This window comes from Hypomesus transpacificus, unplaced genomic scaffold (assembly GCF_021917145.1).
Source record: "Hypomesus transpacificus isolate Combined female unplaced genomic scaffold, fHypTra1 scaffold_146, whole genome shotgun sequence".
NCBI lineage: Eukaryota > Metazoa > Chordata > Actinopteri > Osmeriformes > Osmeridae > Hypomesus > Hypomesus transpacificus.
Window position 1 is genome coordinate 350,654 of NW_025813717.1, and position 13,619 is coordinate 364,272.

General features: G+C 46.0%; 2 protein-coding genes across 2 annotated transcripts; one reads left to right on the plus strand and one right to left on the minus strand.

Annotated features, from left to right (window-relative positions):
* Window positions 1-6: 6 nt before the first annotated feature.
* On the plus strand, window positions 7-3,893 carry LOC124488584 (hyaluronidase PH-20-like). The gene is made up of 8 exons (XM_047051280.1): window positions 7-244; window positions 672-793; window positions 1,071-1,237; window positions 1,762-1,930; window positions 2,225-2,443; window positions 2,619-2,777; window positions 2,969-3,058; window positions 3,450-3,893. Exons 1-8 carry the CDS (start codon window positions 7-9, stop codon window positions 3,891-3,893), a joined length of 1,608 nt encoding a protein of 535 aa, XP_046907236.1.
* Window positions 3,894-5,262: 1,369 nt separating this feature from the next.
* LOC124488600 (transmembrane protein 229A) lies at window positions 5,263-9,083 on the minus strand. Its single transcript, XM_047051301.1, has one exon. It carries the CDS (start codon window positions 8,903-8,905, stop codon window positions 7,844-7,846), a length of 1,062 nt encoding a protein of 353 aa, XP_046907257.1. The 5' UTR covers window positions 8,906-9,083; the 3' UTR covers window positions 5,263-7,843.
* Window positions 9,084-13,619: the final 4,536 nt, after the last annotated feature.

The following is a 13,619-nucleotide window of genomic DNA, read 5'->3' on the forward strand; positions in this document are numbered from 1 at the left end:
GAAAGGATGGATTGGTTCATCCAGAAGAGCGGAAGCTGTATGCTGCTGTTGCTGCCCACCTTCGCCCTCTGTCTCCTGGGTGGTGCCCCCACACCCGCTCCCTTCAACGCCTCCACCACCACTACCAACACCATACCACCCCTCTCCCACACCACCACTGCTCCTGCTACCTCCTTGTTCACCAGCACTCCCACCCTTCTAGAAGCCTCCACCCCCAGCTCCCCTGCCTCTACCACGCCAGCAGGTTCAAACACTTCGACCCCGACCCACCCTAAAAAAGCCCTTTCCCCTCCCCCCACACCCTCCCCCTCCTTTCCCCCCACAACTTCCCCCTCCTCTCCCCCCACAACCTCCCCCTCCTATCCCCCCACAACCTCCCCATCCTCTCCCCCCACAACCTCCCCCTCCTCTCCCTCTACAACCTTCTCCTCCTCTCTCCTCACAACCTCTCCCTCCTCTTTCCCAACGACCATCCCTACCCATCCTCCAACGCCAATCCTTACCTCAGCCCTGACAACCCCATATTCATCGCCCCCCGCCTAAAACGTCCCCCTCTCCCTCAAACTCACCGTCGCCCAGGCCCGAAACCTCTCCTCCTCCTCCGTCAAAAACCACCCCCCCACAACGGCCCACACCTGCGCGTCGCCCCAGGCCACCCCTCCCCCACACAGCCCCCCCCCTGTTTGAGCGCCAGCCCTTCATCGTGAGCTGGAACATCCCAGAACTGGTGTGTAACCGGTACAACGTCACCCTTGACAGCTCGCCCTTTAAAGGTGTGGCCACGCCGGCCAAGGTGAGCAACAACGACGAATCGATGAACAGCCTACAGCCGTCTTGAGCAAAGCACGTGAACCAGAAAACTAACTTATCCATCCATCGGTCCGTCCACCCATGTGCAAATTCACACAGTTGAACCAATACTTCTTTTCACTTGTTATTCCTTATCGTTCCTCATTCCTTGTTCTAATTTAAGGAAAAAAGATACTGTGTGAAATTTCATGTTCTACCTACCTTTGTCTACCACTGCTGCAGAAGTGGCCGGAAAAATATATCTGTCGGTTGGTTTCCAGGTCCCTGGCCAGTTCCTGTCTCTCTTCTACACCGACCGTCTGGGTCTCTACCCCCGCGTGGACCAGGCTGGGGAGCGCCAGCTCTACGGCGGCATCCCTCAGAGGGGAAACCTGAGGGCCAGTTTGGCCAAGGCCCGCGCTGACATCATCTACTACATACCCTCTAGGTACAAACTGGTATAAACTAGTATAAAAGAGGATTAACTGGTATACATTGACTGGGAAACAAGTATAAACTGGTACGAACTGGGATGGATTGGTATTAACTGATGTGAACTAGTTAGAGTACAGATAATTGGATGTAACTGGTTTAAACTGGTACTGCCCAGCCTAGAGGTTGACAATGCTCAGATCTTAGAGGACATGGCAGTCACCCGGAAAATAATATAAAATCAGTTAGCTTTCAGAATGTACAACAGTGCTTCTTTTCATTTCATGTAACGATTTTCATAACACTAAGAGAGTTTGGTATCACTGAGAGTGTTATAAGAGGCAGTGCCTACAGGCTTAACTTTCTTCTACAAAACAATATGCCCTTGTTAAAAATCATAAGTATCTGCTTTCCCTATCCAAATACCATGGCATACCATGACAAACAGGATTTAAAAATGGGTGTGAAAATGTACAAGAATGCAGAGCTGAGGTCAGTGTCCAGGAGTTCCACGCTTCCTGTTTCTTCTCTTCCTGTCAGGAGCAGACGAGGCCTGGCGGTGATAGACTGGGAGGAGTGGCGCCCCCTGTGGGTGAGGAACTGGGGCTCCAAGCATATCTACAAGACTCTGTCAGTGAGCCATGCTCGCCAGAAAAAACCCTCTCTGACAGCCCTCCAGGCAAACATCCAGGCCAAGAAGCAATTCCAGGTCAGAGGAATACGGCACTGTCCTGTTCAATCACTCATTACTAATTCCCTCCCTCTCTCCCTCACCCACCCACTTACCCACTCATTCACTCACTCACTCACTCACTCACTCACTCACTCACTCACTAATTAATACTCACACATAATTGACTATACATTAATTATTTCATTTGTTCATACACTTGCACATGTTATTATAATAATATAGAATTCATTAATTTATCAATCTATCTATTTATTAATCCACCCACCCATCCATCCATCCATCCACCCATCCACCCATCCATCCTCCCAGGCAGCAGCCAGGAGCTACATGTCAGAGACCTTGTCCCTGGGCAGAAGACTGCGGCCCAACTACCTGTGGGGCTTCTACCTGTTCCCCAACTGCTACAACTATGGCTGGCTGGAGCCAGGCTACACAGGACGCTGCTCGCATGAGGTCCGGGCCCAGAACGATGAGCTGCTCTGGCTGTGGGAGGCCAGCTCAGCCCTCTACCCCTCAGTGTACCTCCAGGTACACTAGCATATATCCGGCTTCTGTGTGCTGGTTTTGGCGCCGCCTCTTTACTACTGTCACTAGGACAGTAATACTAGGAGTAAATCCGACGCATCCAGTATTTTGGCGGCTTGGTACGCTCTCACGGACGACATCGAGTCATGTTGTTGTTTCTTGTTTGTATCTGGGGCAGGCCTCTCTGGGGGACAGTCCCAGCGCCGCCTTGCTGGTAAGAAACCGTGTGCATGAGGCCCTGAGGGTATCGGCCCTACCCAAGCACCACGCCACCGCTCCCGTGTTTGTCTACACAAGGCCCGTCTTTATAGACCGGAACCGACGGTTCCTCAGCCAGGTCAGAAACAAAGAGATTCAGGTCCGGCTGGCCAGGAGACCCCTTCCAGAAAGATCGCCTCCAGAGTTCCAGGGGGTTTGGTTTTGAAGGTGTAACAACAACCTGACCTGTGTCATCCTATCCCTCCCCCCCTCACCCTTGCCCCCCTGCTGTGTGTGTGTGTATGTGTGTGCTTGTGTGTGTGTTTCCAGAGGGATCTGGTCAGCACTATTGGGGAGAGTGCAGCACTAGGGGCTTCTGGAGCAGTCATGTGGGGAGCCAGTGCTGACTACAACGACAAGGTAATTTGACACCCCCAGACACCCCCCCCCCCCGCTCCATCCCCTCTTTCTGGAGATGCACTGACAGAGAATACCCTCCAGCTGTAGTGCTACTGTAGACTGACAGTGACAAGGCTCTGGTAACTGACTACCTGCGCCTCACCATTCACAAACGATTCACCAATGAGAGCCTTTTGTCTTTGTTCTCGTCCCGCTCAGCGACGTCTTTGATTGGTTGTCTGTCCTTCTTGCCCTCCGATCCTTGCCCTCCCCCTTCCCTCCTTTTCCTCTGTCCTCTCTTCTTTCTGCTCTCCCCATTTCTCCCTTTCTCTTGCTGTCCCTTGTCCGATGTCTGTCACACGTTTACCTCTTCTCCTTGTTTTCCCTCTCTTCCTCTTCCCCCCCCCCCCAGGCCTCATGCGAGGCCCTCTCTACTTACCTCACCACCACGCTAAACCCCTACATCGCCAACGTGACGGCCGCCGCCCAGCTCTGCAGCGACTTCCTGTGCCAGGGGAACGGCCGCTGCGTGCGTCGACACTACAACTCGGACCACTACCTCCACCTCCGCCCCGGAAACTTCCGCATTCGGCGTTCCCGGGGCAGCTACAGGGCTCTGGGACGACCCTCTGCGGCCGATCTGAGGTTCTTCACCAGCAGGTTCACCTGCCAATGCTACGCCGGGCTCACCTGCTCCCCCGAGCTGCCCAAACACCTGCCCAAAGCCCTGCTGTACAGACACAAGCAGGGCCATGCCACGAAGACCAAAACTGTGAAGAAGAAAGTGACTTCTCACATGGAGCAATCCAGCAGCGTTAAGGATAAGGTGAACAAGAAAAAACAACTCAAGCGATGACACGTCTTGGCTATCTGGAGAAAGTATAGGCATACAGTGAATGCCTGTGATTCAAAGGAAGGATTGTGTGCTAACGTAGAGCATTTGTTGGAGGGATGCTTCAACACACGAACAATCAAACAAATACTGTTCACCAATGAGAACACAGACAGTTTTCATGGTGTTAAAACAATGTAACATCTGCTCTGTGCATCCTGCTGTGTCTATGAGCAATACAACCTGAACAAATAATCAATCCACAGAATAACCTTGGTGCTAATTGGAGAAACGGATGTGGGTTCATGGGATATTTAATGTTTACCTCTGACAACATTGTTCCTGTAGTCATTTGCGTACCATTTGACTGTGTGTGTAAATAGAAACCGAATGATTTCCTTGTTGTGGACTGAGTGAATCTGAAGTGACACCCTAGTAAAGGTGATTACTGTGAAAGGCCTTGATATGTCAAAGCTCTGAAGGGAAGAGAATGGCCTTGGAAGTCAACCGTCTCTGGTTTCTAAGCCCCAATCACGGGTTTACGGCATTGCAATGCTATTTTTGGAGGAACGGCTTTAGAGAGATGTGCGAAAGAAGTTAGCACCACAAGTGGTGTTAAAAGTGATATGATAGTTTGTTCTTATGCATGCTCCCAAATGGAGGAAGTGTTGGGGTTTATAAGTGTTCCAGAGCACATTAATGTAGTCACCCAGGGATTGCATGCCAGCCCATTAGATATGACTGTGTGACAGGGGAGTTCCTTAAAGCAATAATCAAACTTCCCTCTGATAATGGTGAGCATGTGTGCGTGTGTGTGCATGTGTGTGTTAATGAAAAACATTTTGAATGGTCTCTGTGACCACACTTCATGGTGACCAAGTGATAGGAACTCATTCCTCACATCCTTTGGTCAACATGGCCTACACCTCACATGCAGTCAGCTGATGCTACAGAACTGAAAGAGATTCATATGACTTTTCAGAGAGAACAAATTACTTTCAGAGAAAGAATCATTACCTACCTGCCTGCTGATGAACGAATGACTCCTCAACTTCGTAATAGTAATTAGCCATTAGTAGTTTGGAGATTAGATTGATTTTTTTCTAGTGGTCTCTTGCACCACATGATTTAACATGTAGCCTACTTCTTTATTCAACAGCAGTGAACGTCTGAACCAGCAGTGTTCTGTATTCTGACCTAGAAGAAAATGATCTGTGATGACAGTCTGGTGTGGATTTAGAGAAGTGGGTTAAAATAAGATAAGCTTCAAAAGCTACAGTGGTTAACACACACACACTTTACACATTCTCCAAGAGGATTCAAAATGAGAAAAGATTTATGGTAAAAATGTGAATTGAATAAGAGCATCAAAGAACACCATTTGTGGTGGAATTCCATTTTTTTTAATCAAGTAAATAACAAATCTTAACAAACAATTCTCATTCGATCATTAAATTAATCTCTGCAGTGTCATTTTTCAAATATTATATATATCACACTGCCAACCTTGCCATGTTAAATATTCCCCCATTCTGGGTAGCACACTTTTTAATAGTTTAAAAACATACATTTTATACTTAGATATGCAATGTTAGCTGCCATTTTAGCAGATGTCCATGTAACTATTGTGAAACAAACTCATCAGAACAATCATGTTGTAAATTGTGCTTCTGTGGTATCTGAACCAATTCTGCATACAGTCCACCAATAGCAATGCTTGTTTTGAAATGGCAGTCAGATATACAAATGCAGTCTCCATCACATGTCTAGGACACTGGGTCTCTGATTCAACAACCTGAGTCTTCAGAAAAAAAGGTTTGTTACCCAGTGCGTAAAAGGTAGCCCCAACACAAGGCCAGGACACAGATTTCATTCAAACATGCAGTGTAATCCAGTGTAACAAAGGTACATTTACAATTTCAAGTTCCAGTTGAATATCAATTTGAATTTCAAAGTCACAGTGCAAGGTATTCAGACATGTATCTGTGGTATGGCCCCTTTAGACAAAGTACTGGAGGAAAGACAATTTTACAAGACTCTAGAACACAGATCTGTCCACTGTACTGGATTGTTCCACTGTACTATATTCTCAAATGTGGTATTACAATCTGTACGGTAGTAAATTCTAAAATATGATACAATGTTTAATGCGTACAAAAAGCACCACAAGGCAATAGTCTGGGTAGAGTGACAAAGTGAAGAAGGTCTGGTCAAAAAGAATGTGCAGTGTTCTGTACACACATCCTTCATACAGTACAATGCATGTATTTATAATGCACACATTATCCATCTGAATAACTGGAGAAATAACAGTCCTCATATTGTCTCAAGCAGAGCCTAAATGACTGGTGGCCAGCCTACAGATCAGACACCAGCAGTCTCTCGTCACCTTCCAAACTTTTACTCTTCCGAGAACCATAATTTATGGGGTCTGTTTTCTTTTTTTATTGACTGCATCACCCAACGTGGACAAGTCAGGTCCCTAGTCATAATGAATTAAAAGTGACTACATAACATCCTGCTTATAAACGTGTAATGATCAAGTTGTAAAACATAATGAGTCAGCCATCATCTTTGGTCACTTTAGACATTTCTGTCATGTCCCATGGTCTACAATTACCCCTTTACCTTTGTCAGTTCTCACTTTCTATGGATTCTAACAAGAATCACACAACCATAGGCAGACGGTAACCATCACCAGCTAACAGCTGCTTTATCAATGTCCATGCACCCTTCTCTGTGAGATCCAATTGACCTCCATGTCGACGCCTTTTCACACATCTAAAATACGGAGGATAGTGCCTTGCACTAGAACTAGTTTAGTGCTGTTTTCTGTCTGCCCAAGGTTGCTCAGAAAGGCACTCCGAAACAGATTTGGTACATAAAAAATTCACAGTAAAGTTATCTCTCGGTCATTTGCTCGGTTGCTTTCCTGTCACTGACTGTACAGTCTATCAAACGGATTCTACTCGTCGTGCGTTTCTCGAAAAGGAACAACATCAGCAATCAGGCAATATCATGCAATAAATGTGTTGAAAGCATGCTATCAATCTCTTGTTTTAGGCCATCATGCATATCTAAGGCTGCTACTCAATATTAGCTATCAAAATAGACCGACATCAAAAATAGAAAACAGCGAAATTTAAATATTAGGAATATTAGAGCAGTAATGAATCACTCAAATCAAGCAAGTTATAAACGGCAGTTTGTTGTAGGAAATGTGTCACCTTGCTGGAGTGCGCAGACTGACAATATTTAGTGTATCACAGATTAAAGCTGTTGACAGCTACCTATTTTTTCCGTTTAGGAAATACACATTTTTAAGTGTAAGTAGGTTACACTCATCAGAGTCTTAAAGACCTTGTCCTTATATCAGGGGGTTTCAACCGGGGGTCCGCGGCCCTCTGGTGGTCTGCGGCGGCATTGCAGGGGATCTGGGACACGAGCCTATGTTTATCAGTCCACCATTGATTTTTTATTTTAATAAATTTGCTTTGATATTTCAATACATTTCCTGATTACTCTTGAATGTCGTGAAAAACCGAAATCAACCGTTTTTGTTGTTTTTTACACATATTTTTCAGAATTGTTCAGAATCTCACATACACATATTTCAATTTTTCAGATTCTATGTATATTGTTTGAGGTTTTTAAGTAGATATATCTAGATTTGTTTGAGGTTTTTAAATAAAAACCACATGGAAAACGAAATGTTAAAACTTCCTTCGATCCACATGCACGCACGCACTCACACACGTAAACGCGCTCACGCGAAGTCACATCAGTGGGCCGCAGAATACTTTCCAGGAAGAATGGTGGTCCCTGGGACAAAACCAGTTGAAAACCCCTGCCTTAAATAATCAGTGAACAACCATTAATATCGTTATAACGGTATTAATTCATATAGAATTGGACTATGGGATAAGGTTATCTGATATATTTTATTTTTCATAAATCCTGTCAATTTAGTTTATTCATTTCTTTTTCAGCAGGAGGCGTCCGTTGACACCGGCGCCCGGGTCCCTCTCCTCATCTTTGGTGCTGCACTTGACTCGCAGCAAAACGTTGGACAGGACATCTTGATAGAGGCTAAGGCAGACCCATCCAGGAAGGTACAGTAGAGTGATTAGACCCATGAAATTGAATGGGTAATGCGAGTAATCCCACGAACAAGCGTCGTACTGACGCAGAGCCAGTCCCCAGCAGAACTCCCAAGTATAGATAAAGCATATGTAGATTGGGAGTCTCTTCAAAGTTCCCCAGCCTCGTTTGAAGTGCAAGTATAGGTAGAGCTTCTCCACCACGAAGCTGCAGCTCCCGTACATAAAAAATGACCACAGGGACGTGTGTCCGCTCATTGTCCGGTCGGATTTCTCCACCAGGTTAAACACTGAAGTGAACACGACCTCGTCCAGAAAACCGTGCATTCCAAAAAACAAGAACCGCATAGCACCAGGCAGTCCGTTCGACCTCCGCCGCTCCTGAGTGATATCAGCCTGGATGCTTTGGCTGGGGCCGTCGTACTGAAGCTGCGACAGCCCCTTGTGGAACACTTGGGTGAAGTACAGCGCTAGAATATAGTGAACTGCGAGCTGCGACGCTGACACCATTCTAACCTGCTCAGTCAAAGTATTTATATTCCCAATCAGAATCTGCAGCCCGATATAAACCGAGGGGTAGAAAACTAAATGAAAAACAGCGGGTCGTCCGTGAAAACACCTCTTTTGCATGTAGACTTTCTCTAATACAAAATAGGTCAGCGAATGCATGATGCACAGATAAGGAGATGAGAAACCAAATAGTTTCGGGTCTTGGTTACCTATAAACCCGCGTACAGAGGACAGCAGGATGTCCAGAGTTACACCGTGCATCCCATAGAAATACAGGCGCATCCATTGTGGTAGATCCGTCATTGATTCGGTTGAGTCCTCTGCCTCGCTTGGTGAATCCCGTTGCCGCGGCTTCCTAGATGTTTTTATGTCGACGCCACTGTCTCCGGTGCGGACGCGAGGGTTGTCTTTTCGCCGACTAGCCATGATCACTCTCCCCGGAGTGCTTCTGTGATTATAGCACTAATCAGTTCGCTGGTCCATTTTTTTGCCTAGTAACGGTGCGGCCGCTCCGAAAGGCAGGCTGTCTGAGTGCAGATCGGAAGGTTTTGCACCTGACAGCGACTAATCCAAAGCCAGAAAACAGGGCGAGGGGGCGTGATAAAGCAAAAGGGGTTGACAACTTCTGGAAACTGCGTTCATAAACAGCGGTTGGTCTTATGACCTGCTATTAATTAGCGATCATGAGGCACATGTTGAAGGGCTAGGTCCTATAGCCTATTGCCTAAATTATTATTGGACGATAAATTATTCACAATATTTCGTATATGCAAGTAGGTGCTAGAATAGCATTAACAAAGTGTGAGTAATGGAACAATTGAATAACGGTTACCATAATATTTACCCCTTCCGTGTTTTTTCACCACCCTTATGATAATGGTAGATCTGAGTTTTTTAAAGTTTGAGTAGGCTACAGTTTTATAATCACCAAGGCACTTTCTTCAAACGATGACCACGTCCTCAAACAATCTTATAGGGACAACCAACCCAGCTAACACATTTACGTTGCCCTGACGTTGTCGCAACGTCACGCGATGACCAAACATACGTTGCCGCAACGTCTTTGGCGACGTTGCGGGACCGTGCATCTGTGGGGCGCCAGTAGGTTGCCGCAACGTCATCTTGTGACGTTGCCAGTCCGTAACCGCGACGTCGTGGCAACGTTAATTTTCCGACGTTGCCAGTCCGTAACCGCAACGTCGTGGCAACGTTATTTTCCGACGTTGCCAGTCCGTAACCGCAACCTCCTAGCAACGTAATTTTCTGACGTTGCCAGTCCGTAACCGCGACGTCGTCGCAACTTTATTTTCCGACGTTGCCAGTCGGTAACCGCAACCTCCTAGCAACGTTGTTTTGGGACGTTGCCAATCCGTAACCGTGACGTCGTGGCAACATTATTTTCCGACGTTGCCAGTCGGTAACCGCGACCTCCTAGCAACGTTGTTTTGTGACGTTGCCAGTCCGTAACGGCGACCTCCTAGCAACGTAATTTTGTGATGTTGCTAGTCCGTAACTGCAACGTCAACAATTTACTTAATTATGAAGTAACCTATATTTCATATGCAGACCTCATTTGCCCAGAAGGCTACTTGTTTTGGTATAATAGATAGCCAACGTTAGGAGGAATATGTTTGTGTGATGTGTAGCCTGACTCAAGCTAAATCATAAACGAGGCAGCATTTCAAGTGTTTTAATCGCCATGAAAGTTTGCACAGACAAGGAATTTACTTTGGCAGGAAGGAATATACATTCACCATATAGGAATCCTAAATAACCCTTAAGTCACAACTGGGCAATGCTGGTCAGGGCTGCAGCTTCAAGTGCAGCTTCAGAAAGATCAATACATCTTTATACCAAAGCAGCGACAGTCTCTACTGTGTTTTGGATAGGGCTCTGCACAAGCTCTGGCTCTCACTGTTTCCAAGGTAACATGGTCTTTCACATAGGCGTTTCTGAGACGTCATATGAGCCACAAGGCCAACCTAATTTCTCTCTCAGGGACCGTCTAGTGTAAAAAACATAAAACATCTCAGATAGTCATGTCCACAGATAAACAAGTCACATAGATGTTACTCGAGATCAGGGGCGTAGCAACGAGTAGGCCTTGTTCTAAGGCCTACCCAAAAACGAAAGTATCTCTGAAAAATGATGCATTGGGTGCACATTGCAAAGTCAATAAGAAAAAAATGCCTATCCATATTTTTCTAGGTCTACCCAAAAATATTATTCTGGCTACGCCCCTGCTCGAGATGTATCTGGGTTACATAAAGCAGACTATGCAGCTCTTGGGCTGTGACAAGAAATCTAAACATAGCATTGTACAAACCATAGTTTTTTATTTATTTATGAGTGTTTGTAGTCCAAGCCATGCAGTCCACCACTGAACTGCATAGCTGACCACAGCAAGGGTCAGCTCATTTGTGCCAATTACTGACTAATTGCCCTCCCAAAAGGCTTGTTCTGCCTCCATATAAGGATATGTTCTGGATAAGTGAGTGTCACCATGCTGCCTAGAACAGAAGCTTCCGGAGAGGCCTGCGACTGGCAGTGTGACCCTCTGGGTATCTCTCAGTGTGATTAAAGACAGGAATGACCGAGAACTCTGTGTTCTGCAGGTTTTTATTGTTTGATTTGCAGAGCTGTGTGTATGTGTGTGTGTGTGTGTGTGTTACGCACCTCTATGCCAGTGTGTGTGTGTGTGTGTGCCAATGTTTGTGAAACCATGTCCATGTTTCCATCCATGTTTGGGAATTTGTGGGTAAGTGTGTGTATGAGATTACATCTGTGTGTCAGAGAGTGTCGGAAAGTTTGTCTTTTGTCAAGTCTGGGTCCAAGACATAACACTTCTGATGTTGTTAGCAGCAAGACTGGACCCAGTATGGCAGACCTAGACCTAGACACTAGACACTAGACACTAGACACTAGACACCTGACACCAGACACCAGACACCAGACACCAGACACCAGACACCTGACACCAGACACCTGACACCAGACACCTGACACCTGGCCCTGGCCCTTGACTACGGTGGCCCTGAAGTGCAAACCACACCCCCTAATATGAGTACATCCCCCAAATGAAAATACTCCCCCCCAATACGAGTCAACTCCCCCCAAAACGGATGACTTGTTCACCTCCCCCCAATACAAAAACGCGCTTCCCCCCAATACGAGTCAACACCCCCCAAATCGGATGATTTGTTCACCTCCCCCCAATACAAAAACGCGCTCCCCCAAATGGAAAACGACATTACATTAACTCAAAAACACATTACATTAACTCTGAACGGAAAGGGTAGGTACTACACTTTAGCGCTGATTGGATGCAGTAGGTTAACTGACAAGAAATAAGAAATTGATCGACAGAAGTACAAAATGCAATAGCCTGGCAGAGTTACGTGCACCAGAACATTTGTTTGGCTATCGAAGAATGTAGCAAATAGTAGGCTACTTAGGCAAAAAAATCGATAGCCAAACAACTATCCTGGTCCACGTTACTCTGTCATTGTGGCATTTCATTCTTCTGTAGTGGACTATTAGTTTTTTCTTCTGAAAAGTCCTGCTTCCTTCAACTGCGTTTTTAGCGTGCGCATAGGCTACATATTGTGAAACGTTAACAGCAGATCTAAGATTATTTCATAGGAATGACCCTGATTAAAATAAAGAGTAGTGTAATGACTCTGAATTGTAAACATTAATGTTTCCTCTTTCCTTCCAATCAAAACGATTAATTTCATGATAATGACAGAGTTACGTGGACTAGTTGTTTGGCCATCGATGTTTACGTTTAACACTGCAATTTATGCTTTTGCATACATAGCCTATGCTACATGCTTCGATACCCAAATAAATGTTCTGGTGCACGTAACTCTGTCAGGCTATTGCATTTTGTACTTCTGTCAATCAATTTCTTATTTCTTGTCAGTTAGCCTACTGCATCCAATCAGCGCTAAAGTGTAGTACCTACCCTTTCCGTTCAGAGTTAATGTAATGTTTTTTTGAGTTAATGTAATGTCGTTTTCCATTTGGGGGAGCGCGTTTTTGTATTGGGGGGAGGTGAACAAGTCATCCGATTTGGGGGGAATTGACTCGTATTGGGGGGGAGTGTTTTCATTTGGGGGATGTACTCATATTAGGGGGTGTCATTTGCACTTCAGGGCCACCGTACTTGACCCCTAATACTTGACCCCTGACCCTGACCCAGACCCTTTCAAACAGACACAGACACACACACAGATTGATAGGCAAGCAGAATGTGCGACTGGCAGGCAGGCAGGCAGGCAGGCAGGGAGATAGACAGGTAGACAGGCAGCCACATGGAAAGCTGTGGTTGGTTAATCCTACCATTTCACAATTCCTTATTATTGCATTGAAATGTACTCGGCACGTTCGAGCCATCTCTGATTTGACCAGTAGAGGGCAGCAGGATGACGCGTTATTTCTTGTAGGCTGGGCAGTGCCCTGTTGTATCACTCTGTTGTTCCCCATAATCACAGTGATTCATAGAGACGGCTGGTTCTTTCATTCAATACCTGCTCTAGATAAGGTCTGTACCGTGATGAACTCAATCATGTTTCTGATCCTTACATACACCATCCGTTCAAAAGACTGAATCCAGTTAATCAGTGGCATTAGGCTACAGAAAGCAGTGAAGATATGATGGGTTTTGTAATCAAATTCCCGCTAATATTTCCGGAGCCAGTGTATCTCTCTAACCTGATAAAAGGCTGGGGGAGTTGACTAATGATAGAGAGCAACATGGTGCTTGACTGATGCATCTGACCTTCCTCAGGACATGGAGGCAAATACTGTAGATAAATATAAATCGACCCCCCCCCCCCCCCCCCCCATGAATGTAATTCTAGAGCCCATTTCCTTCCATTTGAGCGCTTTATTGGTTGTACCATTGGTTGTACCATCACCCATTGTCTGTTTAGACACAGTGGGGATGGGCTAGCATGTGTGTGTGTGTGTGTGGGATAGTGCAGAATTTCGGTGTGTGGACTGTTTACAGTTTTGTTCTCCTAATCAGGGAATTCTGTTTGCCTTCACTGTGTGAGGGCCGGTCTCAGAGAGCCCCATGCTGGGAACCCCTCCCTCCCTCCATCCCTCCATCCGTTCCACCCCTCCTCCTCCTCCC